Source organism: Petromyzon marinus, chromosome 76, assembly GCF_048934315.1.
Source record: "Petromyzon marinus isolate PM22_M1 ecotype Great Lakes invasive population chromosome 76, UKy_Petmar_22M1.pri1.0, whole genome shotgun sequence".
Lineage (NCBI taxonomy): Eukaryota > Metazoa > Chordata > Hyperoartia > Petromyzontiformes > Petromyzontidae > Petromyzon > Petromyzon marinus.
Genome location: NC_133742.1, coordinates 673,561 through 699,242, shown reverse-complemented (window position 1 = coordinate 699,242; position 25,682 = coordinate 673,561). Strand labels below are relative to the sequence as shown.

Genomic DNA, 25,682 nt, shown 5'->3' with positions numbered 1-25,682 from the left:
CTGTGTGTGTCACTGTGTGTGTGTCACTGTGTGTATGTCACTGTGTACCGTGGGTGTCTGAGGTCAGGCAGGGCTCTGTGTAGTCCCACGTGCTCGCTGTGTGTGTCACTGTGTGTGTGTCACTGTGTGTATGTCACTGTGTACCGTGGGTGTCTGAGGTCAGGCAGGGCTCTGTGTAGTCCCACGTGCTCGCTGTGTGTGTCACTGTGTGTCACTGTGTGTGTGTGTCACTGTGTGTGTGTGTGTCACAGTGTGTATGTCACTGTGTGTGTACCGTGGGTGTCTGAGGTCAGGCAGGGCTCTGTGTAGTCCCACGTGCTCGCTGTGTGTGTCACTGTGTGTCACTGTGTGTGTCACTGTGTGTCACTGTGTGTGTGTGTGTGTCACTGTGTACCGTGGGTGTCTGAGGTCAGGCAGGGCTCTGTGTAGTCCCACGTGCTCGCTGTGTGTGTCACTGTGTGTGTGTCACTGTGTGTATGTCACTGTGTACCGTGGGTGTCTGAGGTCAGGCAGGGCTCTGTGTAGTCCCACGTGCTCGCTGTGTGTGTGTGTGTCACTGTGTGTATGTCACTGTGTGTGTACCGTGGGTGTCTGAGGTCAGGCAGGGCTCTGTGTAGTCCCACGTGCTCGCTGTGTGTGTCACTGTGTGTCACTGTGTGTCACTGTGTGTCACTGTGTGTGTACCGTGGGTGTCTGAGGTCAGGCAGGGCTCTGTGTAGTCCCACGTGCTCGCTGGCTCGCGAGTTGAAGCCGTGCCTCGCGTAGGCGGCGCCACGCAGCTCGCGGTCGCGACGCGACATCGGCACGGGACGACCGTGCTCGCCGGGGCCTGGGGGGGGGGGGGCAAGGGGGGTGGTTACCATGGTGACGGGGGTGGGGGTGGTTACCATGGTGACGGGGGTGGGCGTGGTGACCATGGTGACGGGGGGGACCATGATTATGGGGGTGTTGACCATGGTGACGGGGGTAGGGGTGGTTACCATGGTGACGGGGGTGGGCGTGGTGACCATGGTGATGGGGGTGGTGACCATGGTGATGGGGGTGGTGACCATGGTGATGGTGACGGGGGTGGTGACCATGGTGGCGGGGGTGGTGACCATGGTGATGGTGACGGGGGTGGTGACCATGGTGATGGTGACGGGGGTGGTGACCATGGTGGCGGGGGTGGTGACCATGGTGATGGTGACGGGGGTGGTGACCATGGTGATGGTGACGGGGGTGGTGACCATGGTGGCGGGGGTGGTGACCATGGTGATGGTGACGGGGGTGGTGACCATGGTGATGGTGACGGGGGTGGTGACTATGGTGATGGGGGTGGGGGTGTTGACCATGGTGATGGAGGTGGTGACCATGGTGATGGGGGTGGTTACCATGGTGACGGGGGTGGGGGTGGTGACCATGGTGTTGGGGGTGGTGACCATGGTGATGGGGGTAGGGGTGGTGACCATGGTGATGGGGGTGGTGACCATGGTGATGGGGGTAGGGGTGGTGACCATGGTGATGGGGGTGGTGACCATGGTGATGGGAGTAGGGGTAGTGACGATGGTGACGGGGGTGGTGACCATGGTGATGGTGACGGGGGGGGGACCATGGTGATGGAGGTGGTGACCATGGTGATGATGGGAGTGGTGACCATGGTGATGGGGGTGGTGACCATGGTGATGGGGGTGGTGACCATGGTGATGGGGGTGGTGACCATGGTGATGGGGGTGGTGACCATGGTGATGGGGGTGGGGGTGGTGACCATGGTGATGGGGGTGGTGACCATGGTGATGGGGGTGGTGACCATGGTGATGGGGGTGGTGACCATGGTGATGGGGGTGGTGACCATGGTGATGGGGGTGGTGACCATGGTGATGGGAGTGGGGGTGGTGACCCTGGTGATGGGAGGGTGACTATTGTGATGGGGTCGGGGTTAACCATAATAATGAAACTGTCGTTGTGTTGATTGAGGTGAGTGAGTGTGGTGAATGAGTGTGATGAGTGTGGTGAGTGAGTGTGGTGACTGAGTGTGGTGAGTGTGGTGAGTGAGTGTGGTGAGTGTGGTGACTGAGTGTTGTGAGTGAGTGTGGTGAGTGTGATGAGTGAGTGTGGTGAGTGTGGTGAGTGTGGTGAGTGAGTGTGGTGAGTGTAGTGAGTGAGTGTGGTGACTGAGTGTGGTGAGTGTGGTGAGTGAGTGTGGTGAGTGAGTGTGGTGAGTGAGTGTGGTGAGTGTGGTGAGTGAGTGTGGTGAGTGTTGTGAGTGAGTGTGGTGAGTGAGTGTGGTGAGTGAGTGTGGTGAGTGTGATGAGTGAGTGTGGTGAGTGTAGTGAGTGTGGTGAGTGAGTGTGGTGAGTGAGTGTGGTGAGTGTGGTGACTGAGTGTAGTGAGTGAGTGTGGTGAGTGAGTGTGGTGAGTGTGGTGAGTGAGTGTGGTGAGTGTGGTGAGTGAGTGTGGTGAGTGAGTCTGGAAGTTGTCCACCTTCTCGAGTAGCCTCTAGCCTGGTGAAGCTGTAATTTTGGTAGTCCACCAACTCAACAGGATCCACGGCCCGGTTCTGTCTCAACACCTGCAGGTGAGTCAGTGTGGGTGAGTCAGTACAGGTGAGTAAGTACAGGTGAGTCAGTACAGGTGGGTCAGTACAGGTGAGTCAGTGTGGGTGAGTCAGTACAGGTGAGTCATTACAGGTGAGTCAGCACAGGTGAGTCAGTACAGGTGAGTCAGTACAGGTGAGTCAGTACAGGTGAGTCAGCACAGGAGAGTCAGAACAGGTGAGTCAGTACAGGTGAGTCAGTACAGGTGAGTCAGCACAGGTGAGTCAGTACAGGTGAGTCAGTACAGGTGAGTCAGTGTGGGTGAGTCAGTACAGGTGAGTCAGTACAGGTGAGTCAGTACAGGTGAGTCAGTGCAGGTGAATCAGTACAGGTGAGTCAGTGTGGGTGAGTCAGTACAGGTGAGTCAGTACAGGTGAGTCAGTACAGGTGAGTCAGTACAGGTGAGTCAGTGTGGGTGAGTCAGTGTAGGTGAGTCAGTACAGGTGAGTCAGTGCAGGTGAGTCAGTGTGGGTGAGTCAGTACAGGTGAGTCAGTGTGGGTGAGTCAGTACAGGTGAGTCAGTACAGGTGAGTCAGCACAGGTGAGTCAGCGCAGGTGAGTCAGTACAGGTGAGTCAGTACAGGTGAGTCAGCGCAGGTAAGTCAGTACAGGTGAGTCAGTACAGGTGAGTCAGCACAGGTGAGTCAGCACAGGTGAGTCTGCACAGGTGAGTCAGTAGAGGTGAGTCAGTGTGGGTGATTCAGTACAGGTGAGTCAGTACAGGTGAGTCAGCAAAGGTGAGTCAGCGCAGGTGAGTCAGTGCTGGTGAGTCAGTACAGGTGAGTCAGTACAGGTGAGTCAGTACAGGTGAGTCAGTGTGGGTGAGTCAATACAGGTGAGTCAGTACTGGAGAGTCAGTACAGGTGAGTCAGTACAGGTGAGTCAGTACAGGTGAGTCAGTACAGGTGAGTCAGTGCAGGTGAATCAGTACAGGTGAGTCAGTGTGGGTGAGTCAGTACAGGTGAGTCAGTGCAGGTGAGTCAGTACAGGTGAGTCAATACAGGTGAGTCAGCACAGGTGAGTGAGTACAGGTGAGTCGGAACAGGTGACTCAGTACAGGTGAGTCAGTGCAGGTGAGTCAGAACAGGTGAGTCAGTGCAGGTGAGTCAGTAGAGGTGAGTCAGTACAGATGCGTCAGTGCAGGTGAGTAGTACAAGTGAGTCAGTATAGGTGAGTCAGTACAGGTGAATCAGTGCAGGTGAGTCAGTGTGGGTGAGTCAGCACAGGTGAGTCAGTACAGCTGAGTCAGGACAGGTGAGTCAGTGTGGGTGAGTCAGTACAGGTGAGTCAGCGCAGGTGAATAAGTACAGGTTAGTCAGTACACGTGAGTCAGTACAGGTGAGTAAGTGTAGGTGAGTCAGCATAGGTGAGTCAATACAGGTGAGTCAGTACAGGTGAGTCAGTACAGTTGAGTCAGTGCGGGTGAGTCAGTACAGGTGAGTCAGTACAGGTGAATGAGTGCAGGTGAGTCAGTACAGGTGAGTCAGTACAGGTGAGTCAGTACAGGTGAGTCAGTGCAGGTGAGTCAGTACAGGTGAGTCAGTACAGGTGAGTCAGTACAGGTGAGTCGGAACAGGTGAATCAGTACAGGTGAGTCAGTACAGGTGTGTCAGCACAGGTGAGTCAGTGCAGGTGAGTCAGTGCAGGTGAGTCAGTACAGGTGAGTCAGTATAGGTGAGTCAGTACAGGTGAATCAGTGCAGGTGAGTCAGTGCAGGTTAGTCAGTGCAGGTGAGTCAGTACAGGTGAGTCAGTGCAGGTGAGTCAGTGCAGGTGAGTCAGTACAGGTGAGTCAGTATAGGTGAGTCAGTACAGGTGAATCAGTGCAGGTGAGTCAGTGCAGGTTAGTCAGTGCAGGTGAGTCAGTGCAGGTGAGTCAGTGCAGGTGAGTCAGTACAGGTGAGTCAGTACAGGTGAGTCAGTACAGTTGAGTCAATACAGGTGAGTCAGTACACGTGAGTCAGTACAGGTGAGTCAGTGCAGGTGAGTCAGAACAGGTGAGTCAGTGTGGGTGAGTCAGCACAGGTGAGTCAGTACAGGTGAGTCAGTGCAGGTGAGTCAGTGTGGGTGAGTCAGTGCAGGTGAGTCAGTACAGGTGAGTCAGTGCAGGTGAGTCAGTACAGGTGAGTCAGCACAGGTGAGTCAGTACAGGTGAGTCAGTGTGGGTGAGTCAGTGCAGGTGAGTCAGTGTGGGTGAGTCAGCACAGGTGAGTCAGAACATCTGAGTCAGTACAGGTGAGTCAGTGTGGGTGAGTCAGTACAGGTGAGTCAGTGCAGGTGAGTCAGTACAGGTGAGTCAATACAGGTGAGTCAGCACAGGTGAGTGAGTACAGGTGAGTCGGAACAGGTGACTCAGTACAGGTGAGTCAGTGCAGGTGAGTCAGAACAGGTGAGTCAGTGCAGGTGAGTCAGTAGAGGTGAGTCAGTACAGATGCGTCAGTGCAGGTGAGTAGTACAAGTGAGTCAGTATAGGTGAGTCAGTACAGGTGAATCAGTTCAGGTGAGTAAGTACAGGTGAGTCAGTACAGGTTAATCGGTGCAGGTGAGTCAGTGTGGGTGAGTCAGCACAGGTGAGTCAGTACAGCTGAGTCAGGACAGGTGAGTCAGTGTGGGTGAGTCAGTACAGGTGAGTCAGCGCAGGTGAATAAGTACAGGTTAGTCAGTACACGTGAGTCAGTACAGGTGAGTAAGTGTAGGTGAGTCAGCATAGGTGAGTCAATACAGGTGAGTCAGTACAGGTGAGTCAGTACAGTTGAGTCAGTGCGGGTGAGTCAGTACAGGTGAGTCAGTATAGGTGATTCAGTACAGGTGAGTCGGAACAGGTGAATCAGTACAGGTGAGTCAGTACAGGTGAGTCAGCACAGGTGAGTCAGTGCAGGTGAGTCAGTGCAGGTTAGTCAGTACAGGTGAATCAGTGCAGGTGAGTCAGTGCAGGTTAGTCAGTGCAGGTGAGTCAGTACAGGTGAGTCAGTGCAGGTGAGTCAGTGCAGGTGAGTCAGTACAGGTGAGTCAGTATAGGTGAGTCAGTACAGGTGAATCAGTGCAGGTGAGTCAGTGCAGGTTAGTCAGTGCAGGTGAGTCAGTGCAGGTGAGTCAGTGCAGGTGAGTCAGTGCAGGTGAGTCAGTACAGCTGAGTCAGTACAGGTGAGTCAGTACAGGTGAGTCAATACAGGTGAGTCAGTACAGTTGAGTCAATACAGGTGAGTCAGTACACGTGAGTCAGTACAGGTGAGTCAGTGCAGGTGAGTCAGAACAGGTGAGTCAGTGTGGGTGAGTCAGTACAGGTGAGTCAGTGTGGGTGAGTCAGCACAGGTGAGTCAGTACAGGTGAGTCAGTGCAGGTGAGTCAGTGTGGGTGAGTCAGTGCAGGTGAGTCAGTACAGGTGAGTCAGTGCAGGTGAGTCAGTACAGGTGAGTCAGCACAGGTGAGTCAGTACAGGTGAGTCAGTGTGGGTGAGTCAGTGCAGGTGAGTCAGTGTGGGTGAGTCAGCACAGGTGAGTCAGAACATCTGAGTCAGTACAGGTGAGTCAGTGTGGATGAGTCAGTACAGGTGAGTAAGCACAGCTGAGTCAGCACAGGTGAGTCAGTACAGGTGAGTCAGTGTGGGTGAGTAAGTACAGGTGAGTCAGTACAGGTGAGTCAGTACAGGTGAGTCAGTACAGGTGAGTAAATACAGGTGAGTCAGCACAGGTGAGTCAGTACAGGTGAGTCAGTACAGGTGAGTCAGTACAGGTGAGTCAGTGTGGGTGAGTCAGTACAGGTGAGTCAGTACAGGTGAGTCAGTGCAGGTGAGTCAGCACAGGTGAGTCAGTACAGGTGAGTCAGTACAGGTGAGTCAGCACAGGTGAGTCAGTACAGGTGAATCAGTACAGGTGAGTCAGTACAGGTGAGTCAGTACAGGTGAGTCAGTACAGATGAGTCAACACACCACTGCCACCACCACCACCATCACTACCACCACTACCACCACCACTACCACCACCACCACTACCACCACCACCACTACCACCACTACCACCACCACCACTACCACCACCACCATCACTACCACCACTACCACCACCACCACTACCACCACCACCACTACCACCACTACCACCACCACCACTACCACCACTACCACCACCATCACCACCACCACTACCACCACTACCACCACCACCACTACCACCACCACTACCACCACCACCAGCTGTGACCCCCGCTGTGCCAACTCGCTGTGCTTTATCCGCCCGGCGCTCCGCTCGTTGTTGTGAGCGTCGCTCCTCTGTTGTTGCTGGAGGGCGACTGCCTCCAGCTGCCCCAGTAGCCTCAAGGTGCACCTAGCCTGGCACTGACCCCAGTTACCTCAAGGTGCACCTAGCCTGGCACTGACCCCCAGTAGCCTCAAGGTGCACCTAGCCTGGCACTGCCCCCCAGTAGCCTCGAGGTGCACCTAGCCTGGCACTGACCCCCAGCCTCCATCGCCGTCGACGTCACCACCGGCCCCCACCTGCGGGTGACGAGCCCCCGGCTTTGTGACGTCGCCGCTCTGGTCGACCAATCGCGAGAGCACGAGGCAGGCGGCCAGGGCCAGGCAGCCAATGAGGAGGAGCGCTCGCCGGGAGGGCGTGGCCCGGGTTGCCATGGTTGCGTCAAGCTGTAGAGAGAGAGAGAGTAGAGAGTAGAGAGTCATAATCTTTTTACTGTGTAGTAAGCTGCCTGGTTACTACACTAGCAGCAGCAGCCAATAGGGGATCGGTCTGTCCGTCACGTGGGGAGGGGCTGGGTGGGGAGGGTGGGGAGGGTGGGGAGGGTGGGGAGGGGCTTGGTGGGGAGGGCGTGGCCCGGGTTGCCATGGTTGCGTCCAGGTGTGGAGAGAGAGAGTAGAGAGTAGAGAGTCAGAGACTTAGGAATAGGTTTTACCCTTTTAACTGGCACAAAAACTGACACCTTTATTCAAGGCATCATGTTTGCAATAACCACAACACAAGCAGTCAAAATGCAAACAAAAAAGACAACTCTGATAATAATATGCACTGTCCTTGAATTTGATTGGTCCACACCCGAGACAGCTTTGCTTAGAGCCTAGTCTCCATTGGTGTTGGACCAGAAGACGCCAAAAGGCGTACAACTCAAAAACAGCGCACTATCAGAGCATTGAGGGCTCGGGGTGAGCATTTACATTATGAGACCTCCTTTGCCAGAAACAAGATATAGGAATAGGTTTTACCCTTTTAACTGGCACACAAAAACTGACACCTTTATACAAGGCATCATGTTTGCAATAACCACAACACAAGCAGTCAAAATGCAAACAAAAAAGACAACTCTGATAATAATATGCAGAGACTTGTTACTGTGTAGGAACCTACCTGGTTACTACACCAGCAGCCAACAGGGGATTTGTGTGTCCGTCACGTGGGAAGGGGCTTGGTGGGGTGGGTGGGGAGGGGCTGGGTGGGGAGGGTGAGGAGGGTGGGGAGGGAGGGGAGGGGCTGTGTGTAGGGGCTGGTCACCCCGTGGTGCCCCCCTTTATAAAACTCAACGTTTCACCAACTCACGCCAGGCTTGTGCCCGCCCTCACAGTCGGGCACATTGTGCTGAACGCACCACGTGGTGGTGGTGCCGTTGTTGTTGTAGACCCTGGCCATTGACCCAGAACCCGACGTTCCTACCAGCTCCCTCCGCAGGAGAATTTGTTGACTTTTCAAGCAACTTTTATTGCCGCCAGCAGCAACAACGTTGGAAGCGATTCCGATACGAAACACAAAGTCGCCAGCAACACAAACAACACACACAGTCACCAGCAACACAAATAACAACACACAAAGTCACCAGCAACACAAACAACAACACACAAAGTCACCAGCAACACAAACAACGCACAAAGTCACCAGCAACACAAACAACACGCAAAGTCACCAGCAACACAAACAACAACACACAAAGTCACCAGCAACACAAACAACACACAAAGTCACCAGCAACACAAATAATAACAAAGTCGCCAGCAACACAAACAACAACACAAAGTCACCAGCAACACAAACAACACACAAAGTCACCAGCAACACAAACAACACACAAAGTCACCAGCAACACAAACAACAACACACAAAGTCACCAGCAACACAAACAGCACACAAAGTCACCAGCAACACAAACAACAACACACAAAGTCACCAGCAACACAAATAACAACACACAAAGTCACCAGCAACACAAATAACAACACACAAAGTCACCAGCAACACAAACAACACACAAAGTCACCAGCAACACAAACAACACACAAAGTCGCCAGCAACACAAACAACACACAGTCACCAGCAACACAAACAACACACAAAGTCACCAGCAACACAAACAACACACAAAGTCACCAGCAACACAAACAACACACAAAGTAGACAGCAACACAAACAACACACAAAGTCACCAGCAACACAAACAACAACACACAAAGTCACCAGCAACACAAACAACACACAAAGTCACCAGCAACACAAATAACAAAGTCGCCAGCAACACAAACAACACGCAAAGTTACCAGCAACACAGACAACAACACAAAAAGTCGCCAGCAACACAACACACAAAGTCACCAGCAACACAAACAACAACACACAAAGTCACCAGCAACACAAATAACACGCAAAGTCACTCATCACACAGAGTCCCACAGAATCACCACACAGAGACCCATAGACTCACTCACACAGAGACCCATAGACTCACACAGAGACCCATAGACTCACCACACAGAGACCCATAGACTCACACAGAGACCCATAGACTCACACTGAGACCCATAGACTCACACAGAGACCCATAGACTCACACAGAGACCCATAGACTCACCACACAGAGACCCATAGACTCACCACACAGAGACCCATAGACTCACCACACAGAGACCCATAGACTCACACATACACCCATGGACTCACACAGAGACCCATAGACTCAAATAGAGACCCATAGACTCATCATACAGATACCCATAGACTCACACAGAGACTCATGGACTCAAATAGAGACCAAACGGTCTGTATTTGATCATTTTTATTCTAATGATCATAATCAATTCTAATGATTACAATAATCACCAGTGATGGTGGCCGTAGTGCTAACCACTGCACCACCGCTCCCCACATACAAAGACCCAAAGACAAAGATTCCCGTGTAGCCTCTAACAGGCTGTAGGGGCAAGTGCTGTTAGGAGCGAGTAGCAGCAGCAGCGTCTATGAAGGTAGAGACAGACAAAGGTCCCCCGTGTAGCCTCTAGCAGGCTGTAGGGGCAAGTGCTGTTAGTAGTAGCGAGTAGTAGCAGCAGTGTCTATGAAGGTAGACACAGACAAAGGTCCCCCGTGTAGCCTCTAGCAGGCTGAAGGGGCAAGTGCTGTCAGTAGCAAGTAGCAGCAGCAGCAGCACCTATGAAGGTAGACACAGACAAAGGTCCCCCGTGTAGCCTCTAGCAGGCTGTAGGGGCAAGTGCTGTTAGTAGCGAGTAGCAGCAGCAGCGTCTATGAAGGTAGACACAGACAAAGGTCCCCCGTGTAGCCTCTAACAGGCTGTAGGGGCAAGTGCTGTTAGTATAGCAGCGCTACCTATGAAGGCTACCGGCACTGTGGCACACACAGAGGGGGTGAGTGGCCAGCACCACCACGCCCGGCCGCCTTTGTCTCTCCCCCAGTGGCGATGTTTACTACACACGGCACCAGGTACTCATTTGAGGCTGAATCGACCTAGGGGAGGCCCACGACCGGTTCAGATAATCGTCAACGGTGGTGTTGGCCGTGAGCGGGAATCGAACTCGGGACGCCGGGTTCATAGCGCTAACCACTACACCCACCACTCCCCGCAACACGCTGACACACACACACAGACACACACTCCAATCCATCACACACGCACACACTACCACCATCGCTAACAAAGCCACCACCACCAACAACAACAACCGCCATTCGCAACTAAGTGGCGGTAACGTCATCAAGACGCTTGTGCCAGGCTAGGTGTACTTTGAGGCCACTTCAAATTGTCGAACGCCCGCTGGTAGGAGGTCACGGGACAGACCCAGCAGGTGCCACGGGTCGACTGACTGAGATGATTGAGATGACTGGCTGATGCACCACCTGTGCCCCCTCCTGTGCCAACTCTGTGCGTTTTATCCGCCCGGCGCTCCGCTCGTTGTTGTGAGAGTCTCTCCTCCGCCCTCCGTTGTTGTTGCTGAAAGGCGACTGCCTTCAGCTACCCAGTAGCCTCGAAGTACACCTAGCCTGCCACTGACCCCCAGTAGCCTCGAGGTGCACCTAGCCTGGCACTGGCCCCAGTAGCCTCGAGGTGCACCTAGCCTGGCACTGCCCAGTAGCAGCAGCAGCGTCCTTCACGAGCCTCCTCCTCCACAGAGGCCGATCTTGACACCGCTGGTACCAGTCATCGGCAAGTCCACTCAGCTCCACGTCCTCCTGTACCACATCACTCCATCTCTTCTCTAGCCCGTGCCGCGCCCGTTTAGCCCCTTCTATGCGGTCAAACAAAAGCTGCTTGGGCATGCGGTGGCTGGGCATGCGGGCTACATGACCCAGCCAACGCAGCCTTGCCTGCCGGAGGAGCTCACTGATGGGACTTTGTCCAGACCTTTCAAGGATTTGTGGGCTCCTCACACAATCCAGCCTGGTTAAAACTCACGCAGAGACCCATAGACTCACAAAGAGACCCACAGATCCATATCGTCACATACAGCCCCAAATAATCGTACAGAGAGCCACAGGCTGATACGGGGACCCATAAGTAGTATCACACAGAGACCCATAGACTCATGTGGATACCCACAGACTCATGTACAGACCCATATATTTGCACAGAGACTCATAGACTCACCCAGAGACCCATAAGCTAACACAGAGACCCAAATACCCATAGAATCACACAGAGAACCGCAGACTCACACATACACCTCGACTCACAAAGAGACCCACAGACTCACACGGAGATCTAGAGACTCACGCAGAGACCCACAGACTCACACGGAGACCCACAGACTCACACGGAGACCCACAGACTCACATGGAAATCTACAGACTCACATACACCTATAGATTCATGCAGAGACCCACAGACTCACACGCAGACCCACAGACGCACGCAGAGATCCACAAACTCACGCATAGACGCACACACTCACACAGAGACCCACAAACTCACACGGAGACTCACAGACTCACACAGAGCCCACAGACTCACTCACACAGAGACCCACAGACTCACTCGGAGACCCACAGACTCACGCAGAGACCCACAGACTCACACAGAGACCCACACACTCACACAGAGACGCACAGACACACGCAGACACCCACAGACTCACGGAGAGACCCACAGACTCACACACAGACCCACAGACTCACACAGAGACCCACAGCCCCACACAGAAGCCCACAGACTCACACAGAGACCCACAGACTCACACAGAGACCCACACACTCACACAGAGACCCACAGACACACGCAGACACCCACAGACTCACGGAGAGCCCCACAGACTCACACACAGACCCACAGACTCACACAGAGACCCACAGCCCCACACAGAAGCCCACAGACTCACACAGAGACCCACAGACTCACACAGAGACCGACACACTCACACAGAGACCGACAGACTCACGCAGAGACCTACAGACTCAAGCAGAGAACCACAGATTCACGCAGAGACCCATAGACACACACAGAGACCTACAGACTCACATGGAGGCCCACAAACTCACGCAGACACCCACACACTCACACAGAGAGCCACAAACTCCCTCATGCACCCAGACTCACACAGAGGCTCACAGACTCACGTAGAGAACCACAAACCCATCACACAGAGACCCACAGACCCATCACACATAGACCCATAGACTGACCACACAGATACCAACAGACTCACAAGGGGACCCACAAACTCACAAATACTCACACAGACTCACACAGAGATACACAGATTCACAAGGAGACCCACAGACTCACACGTACACCCATAGACTCAAGTACCCATATATCGTACAGAGAGCTATTGGCTCACACAGAGACCCACACACTCACACAGAGACCCACAGACTCACGCAGAGACCCACAGACTCAAGCAGAGACCCACAGACTCACACAAAGACCCACAGACTCACACAGAGACCCACAGACTCACACAGAGACCCACAGACTCACACAGAGACCCACAGACTCACACAGAGACCCATAGACTCACACAGTGACCCATAGACTCACACAGAGACTTAAAGACTCACACAGAGACCCACAGACTCACACAGAGACTCAAAGACACACACAGAGACCCACAGACTCATGCAGAGACCCACAGACTCAAGCAGAGACCCATAGACTCACGCAGAGACCCACAAACTCCCTCATGCACCCACACTCACACAGAGACTCACAGACCAACGAAGAGACCCACAGACCCATCACACAGAGATCCACAGACCCATCACACAGACTCACAAGGAGACCCACAGACTCACAAAAATACCCACAGACTCACGCAGAGACCCACAGATTCACAAGGAGACCTACAGACTCGCACAAAGATCCATATATGTGTACAGAGACCCATAGGCTCACACAGAGACCATAGATTAACACAGAGACCCATAGACCGAGATAAACACCTCTAGAGACCCATAGCTTCACTTACACAGACACCCTGAGACTCATACAGAGAACTACAGACTCATAAAGAGACACACGGACACACACGGGGACCCACAGACTCACACAGAGACCCACAGACTCACACAGAGGTTCATATACTTACACAGAGATCCACAGGCTAATATAGAGACCCAATTACACACAAAGAGACCCACAGACTCACACAGAGATTAATATACTTACACAGAGATCTACAGACTCACACAGAGACCCACAGACTCACACATAGACCCATAGACTCACACAGAGACCCACAGACTCACAGAGAGACGCACAGACTCACACAGTGACCAACAGACTCACACGGAGACCCACAGACTCACACAGAGACCCACAGACTCACACAGAGACCCACAGACTCACACAGAGACTCACAGACTCACGCAGGAGACCCACAGACTCACTCATAGACCCACAGACTCACCACACAGAGACCCACAGACTCACCACACAGAGACCCACAGACTCAGCACGCAGAGACCCACAGACTCACCACATAGAGACCCACAGACTCATCACACAGAGACCCAATGACTCACCACACAGAGACCCACAGACTCACCACACAGAGACCCACAGACTCACCACACAGAGACCCACAGACTCACCACACATAGACCCACAGACTCACCACACAGAGACCCACAGACTCACCACACAGAGACCCACATACTCACCACACAGAGACCCACACACCCACCACACAGAGACCCATAGACTCACCACACAGAAACCTACATACTCAATCACACAGAGACCCACAGACTCACCACAGAGACCCACAGACTCACTCACAAAGAGACCCACAGACTCACCACACAGAGACCCACAGACTCACCACACAGAGACCCACAGACTCACCACACAGAGACCCACATACTCACCACACAGAGACCCACAGAACCACCACACAGAGACCCATAGACTCACCACACAGAGACCCACAGACTCATCACACAGAGACCCAAAGACTCATCACACAGATACCCACAGACTCACCACATAGAGTCCCATAGACTCACCACACAGAGAACCACAGACTCACTCAAACAGAGACCCACAGACTCACCACACAGAGACCCACAGACTCACCACACAGAGACCCACAGACTCACCACACAGAGACCCACAAACTCACCACACAGAGAACCACAGACTCACCACAAAGAGACCCACAAACTCACCACACAGAGACCCACAGACTCTCCACAAAGAGACCCACAGACTCCCCACATATAGTCCCACAGACTCACCACACAGAGACCCACAGACTCACTCACAAAGAGACCCACAGACCCATCACCCATAGACCCATAGACTCACCACACAGATACCAACAGACTCACAAGGAGACCCACAGACTTAGAAATACACCCACAGACTCACACAGAGACCCACAGATTCACAAGGAGACCCACAGACTCACACGTACACCCATAGACTCACGTACCCATATATCGTACAGAGTGCTATAGGGTCACACAGAGACCCTCACACTCACACAGAGACCGACAGACTCACGCAGAGACCCACAGACTCAAGCAGAGACCCATAGAATCACACAGAGACATACCGACTCACATGGAGGCCCACAGACTCACGCAGACACCCACACACTCACTCACACAGAGAACCACAAACTCACTCATGCACCCACACTCACACAGAGACTCACAGACCAACGTAGAGACCCACAGACCCATCACACGGAGACCCACAGACCCATCACACAGACTCACAAGGAGACCCACAGACTCACAAGGAGACCTACAGACTCGCACAAAGATCCATATATGTGTACAGAGACCCATAGACTCTCCCAGAGACCCACAGATTCACAAGGAGACCCACAGACTCACACGTACACCCATGGACTCACGTACCCATATAATCGTACAGAGAGCTATAGACACACCCAGAGACCCATAGATTAACACAGAGACCCAGAGACCCAGATAAACACCTCTAGAGACCCAAAGCTTCACTTACACAGACACCCCGAGACGCATACAGAGAACCACAGACTCATACAGAGACACACGGACACACACGGGGACCCACAGACTCACACAGAGACACATGGACTCATACAGAGACCCACAGACTCACACAGAGACACACGGACACACACGGGGACTCACACAGAGACACATGGACTCATACAGATATCCACAGACTCACGCAGAGACCACACACTCACACAGAGACCCACAGACTGATACAGAGACCCACAGACTCATGCAGATACGCACAGACTCACACATAGACCCACAGACTCACACAGAGACACACGGACACACACGGGTCACCCACAGACTCACACAGAGGTTCATATACTTACACAGAGATCCACAGGCTAATATGAAGACCCAATCACACACGCAGAAAGACACAGACTCACCACACAGAGACCCATAGACTCACACAGAGATTCATAGACTCACACAGAGACCCACAGACTCACACAGAGACCCACAGACTCACACAGAGACCCACAGACTCACACATAGACACACAGACTCACTCATAGACCCGTAGACTCACCACACAGAGACCCACAGACTCACCACACAGAGACCCACAGACTCACCACGCAGAGACCCACAGACTCACCACACAGAGACCCACAGACTCATCACACAGAGACCCACAGACTCACTCACACAGAGACCCATAGACTCACTCACACAGAGACTCACATACACACGACACAGATCCACAGACTCACCAAACAGAGACCCACAGACAAACCACACAGAGACCCACAGATTCAACACACAGAGACCCACAGATTCAACACACAGAGACCCACAGACTCACCACACAAAGACCCACAGACTCACCACACAGAGACCCACAGATTCAACACACAGAGACCCACAGACTCACCACACAGAGACCCGCAGACTCACCAGACAGAGACCCACAGACTCACTCAAGCAGAGACCCACACACTCACTCACACAGAGACCCACAGACTCACCACACAGAGAGCCACAGACTCACTCACACAGAGACCCACAGACTCACTCACACAGAGAGCCACAGACTCATCACACAGAGACCCAAAGACTCACCACACAGAGACCGACATACTCACCACACAGAGACCCACAAACTCACCACACAGAAACCCACAGACTCACTCACACAGAGGCCCACAGACTCACCACAAAGAGACCATTAGACTCACCAAACAGACACCCACAGACAAACCACACAGAGACCCATTGGCTGACTACACAGAGACCCACAGACTCACCACACAGAGACCCACAGACTCACCACACAGAGACCCACAGACTCACCACACAGAGACCCACATACTCACCACACAGAGACCCACAGACTCACCACACAGAAACCCACAGACTCACCGCACAGAGACCCACAGACTCACCACACAGAGACCCACAGACTCACCACACAGAGACCCACAGACTCACCACACAGAGACCAACAGACTCAACACACAGAGACCCACAGACTCACCACACAGAGGCCCAAAGACTCAACACACAGAGACCCACAGACTCACTCACACAGAGACCCATAGACTCACCACACAGAGACCACAGACTCACCACACAGAGGCCCACAGACTCACCACAAAGAGACCCACAGACTCAACACACAGAGACCTACAGACTCACCACACAGAGACCCACAGACTCTCAACAAAGAGACCCACAGACTCACCACATAGAGTCCCATAGACTCACCACACAGAGACCCACAGACTCACTCACACAGAGACCCACAGACTCACCATACAGAGACCCACCTACTCACCACACAGAGACCCACAGACTCACCACACCAAAACCCACAGACTCACTCACACAGAGACCCATAGGCTCACTACACAGAGACCCACAGACTCACCACACAGAGACCCACAGACTCACCACACAGAGACCCACAAACTCACCACATAGAATCCCACAGACTCAGCACACAGAGAACCACAGACCCATCACACATAGACCCATAGACTCACCACACAGATACCACCAGACTCACAAGGAGACCCACATACTCACAAATATATCCACAGACTCACACAGAGATCCACAGATTCACACAGACACCAACAGACTCAGACAGAGACCCACAGACTCACACAGAGAACACAGACTCAACAAATAGACCCACAGACTCACGTAGAGGCCCACAGACTCACACAGACACATACAGACTCACACAGAGACCCACAGACTCACGCAGAGACCCACAGGCTCACACAGAGACCCACAGACTCACACATAGACCCACAGACTCACTCATAGACCCACATACTCACCACACAGAGACCCACAGACTCACCACACAGAGACCCACAGACTCACCACGCAGAGACCCACAGACTCACCAAACAGAGACCCACAGACAAACCACACAGATACCCATATGCTGACTACACAGAGACCCACAGACTCACCACACAGAGAACTACAGACTCACCACACAGACACCCACAGACTCATCATACAGAGACCCAAAGACTCACCACACAGAGACCCACAGACTCACTCACAAAGAAATCCACAGACTCACCACACAGAGATTCATAGACTCACCACACAGAGACCCACAGACTCATCACACAGAGACCCAAAGACTCACCACACAGAGACCGACATACTCACCACACAGAGACCCACAAACTCACCACACAGAAACCCACAGACTCACTCACACAGAGGCCCACAGACTCACCACAAAGAGACCATTAGACTCACCAAACAGAGACCCACAGACAAACCACACAGAGACCCATTGGCTGACTACACAGAGACCCACAGACTCACCACACAGAGACCCACAGACTCACCACACAGAGACCCACAGACTCACCACACAGAGACCCACATACTCACCGCACAGAGACCCACAGACTCACCACACAGAGACCCACAGACTCACCGCACAGAGACCCACAGACTCACCACACAGAGACCCACAGACTCACCACACAGAGACCCACAGACTCACCACACAGAGACCAACAGACTCATCACACAGAGACCCACAGACTCACCACACAGAAAACCACAGACTCACTCACATAGAGACCCACAGACTCACCACACAGAGACCCACAGACTCAACACACAGAGACCCATAGATTCACCACACAGAGACCCATAGACTCACCACACAGAGAAACACAGACTCACCACACATAAACCCACAGACTCACTCACACAGAGACCCACAGACTCACCACACAGAGACCCACAGACTCACCACACAGAGACCCATAGACTCACCACACAGAGACCCACAGACTCACCACACAGAGGCCCAAAGACTCAACACACAGAGACCCACAGACTCACTCACACAGAGACCCATAGACTCACCACACAGAGACCCACAGACTCACCACACAGAGGCCCACAGACTCACCACAAAGAGACCCACAGACTCAACACACAGAGACCTACAGACTCACCACACAGAGACCCACAGACTCTCCACAAAGAGACCCACAGACTCACCACATAGAGTCCCATAGACTCACCACACAGAGACCCACAGACTCACTCACACAGAGACCCACAGACTCACCATACAGAGACCCACCTACTCACCAGACAGAGACCCACAGACTCACCACACCCAAACCCACAGACTCACTCACACAGAGACCCATAGGCTCACTACACAGAGACCCACAGACTCACCACACAGAGACCCACAGACTCACCACACAGAGACCCACAAACTCACCACATAGAATCCCACAGACTCACCACACAGAGAACCACAGACCCATCACACATAGACCCATAGACTCACCACACAAATACCACCAGACTCACAAGGAGACCCACATACTCACAAATACATCCACAGACTCACACAGAGATCCACAGATTCACACAGACACCAACAGACTCAGACAGAGACCCAAAGACTCACACAGAGAACACAGACCCACACATAGACCCACAGACTCACGTAGAGACCCACAGACTCACACAGACACATACAGACTCACACAGAGACCCACAGACTCACGCAGAGACCCACAGACTCACACAGAGACCCACAGACTCACACATAGACCCACAGACTCACTCATAGACCCACATACTCACCACACAGAGACCCACAGACTCACCACACAGAGACCCACAGACTCACCACGCAGAGACCCACAGACTCACCACACAGAGACCCACAGACTCATCACACAGAGACCCAAAGACTCACCACACAGAAACCCAAATACTCACCACACAGAGATCCACAGACTCAGCACACAGAGACCCACAGACTCACTCACACAGAGACCCATAGACTCACTCACACAGAGACCCACATACACACCACACAGATCCACAGACTCACCACAAAGAGACCATCAGACTCACCAAACAGAGCCCACAGACAAACCACACAGATACCCATATGCTGACTACACAGAGACCCACAGACTCACCACACAGAGAACCACAGACTCATCACACAGAGACCCACAGACTCACTCACAAAGAAATCCACAGACTCACCACACAGAGATTCATAGACTCACTCACACAGTGACCCAAAGACTCACCATCCAGAGACCCACATACTCACCACACTGAGACCCAAATACTCACCCCACACAGACCCAAACACTCACCACACAGAGACCCACATACTCACCATACAGAGACCCACATACTCACCACACAGAGACCCACAGACTCACCACACCCAAACCCACAGACTCACTCACACAGAGACCCATAGACTCACTCACACAGAGACCCACAGACTCACCAAACAGAGACCCACAGACAAACCACACAGAGACCCATAGGCTTACTACACAGAGACCCAAAGACTCACCACACAGAGACCCACAGACTCACCACACAGAGACCCACAAACTCACCACATAGAATCCCACAGACTCACCACACAGAGAACCACAGACCCATCACACATAGACCCATAGACTCACCACACAGATACCACCAGACTCACAAGGAAACCCACATACTCAAAAATACACCCACAGACTCACACAGAGATCCACAGATTCACACAGACACCAACAGACTCAGACAGAGACCCACAGACTCACACAGAGAACACAGATTCACACATAGACCCACAGACTCACGCAGAGACCCACAGACTCACACAGAGACGCACAAACTCACACATAGACCCACAGACTCACTCATAGACCCACATACTCACCACACAGAGACCCACAGACTCACCACACAGAGACCCACAGATTCACCACGCAGAGACCCACAGACTCACCACACAGAGACCCACAGTCTCATCACACAGAGACCCAAAGACTCACCACACAGAGACCCAAATACTCACCACACAGAGACCCACAGACTCACTCACACAGAGACCCATAGACTCACTCACACAGAGACCCACAGACTCACCACACAGAGACCCATAGACTCACCACACAGAGACCCACAGACTCACCACACAGAGACCCACATACACACCACACAGATCCACAGACTCACCACACAGAGACCCACAGACTCATCACACAGAGACCCAAAGACTCACCACACAGAGACCCACAGACTCACTCACAAAGAAATCCACAGACTCACCACACAGAGATTCATAGACTCACCACACAGAGACCCACAGACTCATCACATAGAGACCCAAAGACTCACCACACAGAGGCCCACAGACTCACCACACAGACTCACCACACAGAGACCCACAGACTCACTCACACAGAGACCCACATACTCACCACACAGAGACCGACAGACTCACCACACAGAGACCCGCAGACTCACCAGACAGAGACCCACAGACTCACTCAAGCAGAGACCCACACACTCACTCACACAGAGACCCACAGACTCACCACACAGAGACCCACAGACTCACTCACACAGTGACCCACAGACTCACTCACACAGAGAGCCACAGACTCATCACACAGAGACCCAAAGGCTCACCACACAGAGACCCACATACTCACCCCACAGATACCCAAATACTCACCACACAGAGACCCACAGACTCATCACACAGAGACCCACAGACTCATCACACAGAGACCCAAAGACTCACCACACAGAGACCCACATACTCACCATACAGAGACCCACATACTCACCACACAGAGACCCACAGACTCACCACACCCAAAACCCACAGACTCACTCACACAGAGACCCATAGACTCACTCACACAGAGACCCACATACTCACCACAAAGAGACCCACAGACTCACCAAACAGAGACCCACAGACAAACCACACAGAGACCCAAAGACTCACCACACAGAGACCCACAGACTCACCACACAGAGACCCACAAACTCACCACATAGAATCCCACAGACTCACCACACAGAGAACCACAGACCCATCACACATAGACCCATAGACTCACCACACAGATACCACCAGACTCACAAGGAGACCCACATACTCAAAAATACACCCACAGACTCACACAGAGATCCACAGATTCACACAGACACCAACAGACTCAGACAGAGACCCACAGACTCACACAGAGAACACAGACTCACACATAGACCCACAGACTCACGTAGAGACCCACAGACTCACACAGACACATACAGAGTCACACAGAGACCCACAGACTCACGCAGAGACCCACAGACTCACACAGAGACCCACAGACTCACACATAGACCCACAGACTCACTCATAGACCCAAATACTCACCACACAGAGACCCACAGACTCACCACACAGAGACCCACAGACTCACCACGCAGAGACCCACATACTCACCACACAGAGACCCACAGACTCATCACACAGAGACCCAAAGACTCACCACACAGAGACCCAAATACTCACCACACAGAGACCCACAGACTCAGCACACAGAGACCCACAGACTCACTCACACAGAGACCCATAGACTCACTCACACAGATACCCACAGACTCACCACACAGAGACCCATAGACTCACCACACAGAGACCCACAGACTCACCACACAGAGACCCACATACTCACCACACAGAGACCCACATACTCACCACACTGAGGCCCACAGATTCAACACACAGAGACCCACAGACTCACTCACACAGAGACCCACATACACACCACACAGATCCACAGACTCACCACACAGAGACCCACAGACTCATCCCACAGAGACCCAAAGACTCACCACACAGAGACCCACAGACTCACTCACAAAGAAATCCACAGACTCACCACACAGAGATTCATAGACTCACCACACAGAGACCCACAGACTCACCACACAGACTCACCACACAGAGACCCACAGATTCACTCACACAGAGACCCACAGACTCACCACACAGAGACCGACAGACTCACCACACAGAGACCCACAGACTCACCACACAGAGACCCACAGACTCACACAGAAACCCACAGTCTCATCACACAGAGACCCACAAACTCACCAGACAGAGACCCACAGACTCTTTCAAGCAGAGACCCACAGACTCACTCACGCAGAGACCAACAGACTCACCACACAGAGACCCACAGACTCACTCACACAGTGACCCACAGACTCACTCACACAGAGACCCACAGACTCATCACACAGAGACCCAAAGACTCACCACGCAGAGACCCACATACTCACCACACAGAGACCCACAGACTCACCACACAGAGACCCATAGGCTCACCACACAGAGACCCACAGACTCACCACACAGAGACCCACAGACTCACCACACAGAGACCCACAGACTTACCACACAGAGACCCACAGACTCACCACACAGAGACCCACAGACTCACCACACAGAGGCCCACAGATTCACCACACAGAGACGCACAGACTCACCACACAGAGGCCCATAGACTCACCACACAGAGACCCACAGACTCACTCACACAGAGACCAACAGACTCACCACACAGAGACCCACAGACTCACCACACAGAGACCCACAGACTCACTCACACAGAAACCCACAGTCTCACCACACAGAGACCCACAGACTCATTCACACAGTGACCCACAGACTCACTCACACAGAGACCCACAGACTCATCATACAGAGACCCAAAGACTCACCACACAGAGACCTACATACTCACCACATAGAGACCCACAGACTCACCACAAAGAAACCCACAGACTCACTCACACAGAGACCCATAGACTCACTCACACAGAGACCCATAGACTCACCACACAGAGACCCACAGACTCACCACACAGAGGCCCACAGACTCACCACAATGAGACCCACAGACTCACCACACAGAGACCCACAGACTCTCCACAAAGAGACCCACAGACTCAATACATAGAGTCCCATAGACTCACCACACAGAGACCCACAGACTCATCACACAGAGACCCAAAGACTCATCACACAGAGACCCACAGACTCACTCACACAGAGACCCACAGACTCACCACACAGAGACCCACAGACTCACCACACAGAGACCCACAGACTCACCCCACAGAGACCCACAGACTCACCAGACAGAGACCCACAGACTCACTCAAGCAGAGACCCACAGACTAACTCACGCAGAGACCAACAGACTCACCACACAGAGACCCACAGACTCACTCACACAGTGACCCACAGACTCACTCACACAGAGACCCACAGACTCACAACACAGGGACCCACAGACTCACCACACAGAGACCCATAGACTCACCATACAGACCCACAGAATCACCACACAGAGACCCAAAGATTCACCACACAGAGGCCCATAGACTCACCACACAGAGACCCACAGACTCACTCACACAGAGACCCACAGACTCACCACACAGAGACCCACAGACTCACCACACAGAGACCCACAGACTCACTCACACAGAAACCCACAGTCTCACCACACAGAGACCCACAGACTCACTCACACAGTGACCCACAGACTCATCACACAGAGACCCAAAGACTCACCACACAGAGACCTACATACTCACCACACAGAGACCCACAGACTCACCACAAAGAAGCCCACAGACTCACCACAAAGAGACCCACAGACTCACCACACAGAGACCCACAGACTCACCATACAGAGGACCACAGATTCACCACACAGAGACCCACAGACTCACCACACAGAGACCCACAGACTCACCACACAGAGACCCATAGACTCACCATACAGACCCACAGGATCACCACACAGAGACCCACAGACTCACCAAAGAGACCCATAGACTCACCACACAGAGACCCACAGACTCACAACACAGAGACCCACAGACTTATCACACAGAGACCCACAGACTCATCACACAGAGACCCAAAGACTCACCACACAGAGACGAACATACTCACCACAGAGAGACCCACAGACTCACCACACAGAGACCCACAGACTCACTCACACAGAGACCCATAGACTCACTCACACAGATAACCACATACTCACCACACAGATCCACAGACTAACCATACAGAGGCCTACAGAATCACCACACAGAGACCCACAGACTCAGCACACAGAGACCCACAGACTCACTCACACAGAGACCCATAGACTCACTCACACAGAGACCCACAGACTCACCACACAGAGACCCACAGACTCACCACACAGAGACCCACAGACTCACCACACAGAGACCCACATACTCACCACACAGAGACCCACATACTCACCACACTGAGGCCCACAGATTCAACACACAGAGACCCACAGACTCACCACACAGAGACCCATAGACTCACCATACAGACCCACAGAATCATAACACAGAGACCCAAAGATTCACCACACAGAGGCCCATAGACTCACCACACAGAGACCCACAGACTCACTCACACAGAGACCCACAGACTCACCACACAGAGACCCACAGACTCACCACACAGAGACCCACAGACTCACTCACACAGAAACCCACAGTCTCACCACACAGAGACCCACAGACTCATTCACACAGTGACCCACAGACTCACTCACACAGAGACCCACAGACTCATCATACAGAGACCCAAAGACTCACCACACAGAGACCTACATACTCACCACATAGAGACCCACAGACTCACCACAAAGAAACCCACAGACTCACTCACACAGAGACCCATAGACTCACTCACACAGAGACCCACAGACTCATCACACAGAGACCCAAAGACTCATCACACAGAGACCCACAGACTCACTCACACAGAGACCCACAGACTCACCACACAGAGACCCACAGACTCACCACACAGAGACCCACAGACTCACCACACAGAGACCCACAGACTCACACAGAAACCCACAGACTCACTCACACAGAGACCCACAGACTCACCAGACAGAGACCCACAGACTAACTCACGCAGAGACCAACAGACTCACCACACAGAGACCCACAGACTCACTCACACAGTGACCCACAGACTCACTCACACAGAGACCCACAGACTCACAACACAGGGACCCACAGAC

General features: G+C 52.9%; 1 protein-coding gene across 1 annotated transcript in view; it reads right to left on the bottom strand.

Annotated features, from left to right (window-relative positions):
• LOC116958383 (polypeptide N-acetylgalactosaminyltransferase 10-like) overlaps positions 1-25,682 on the bottom strand; it is a 79,816-nt gene that overhangs the window by 35,962 nt on the left and 18,172 nt on the right. Inside the window, exons 3-5 of the mRNA XM_076056568.1 lie at positions 7,065-7,211; positions 2,461-2,548; positions 685-829 (exon numbers count right to left, since the gene is read on the bottom strand). Of these exons, the coding sequence (XP_075912683.1) occupies positions 685-829; positions 2,461-2,548; positions 7,065-7,199 (368 nt within the window). The 5' untranslated portion in view covers positions 7,200-7,211. The remainder of the gene's footprint in view (positions 1-684; positions 830-2,460; positions 2,549-7,064; positions 7,212-25,682) is intronic.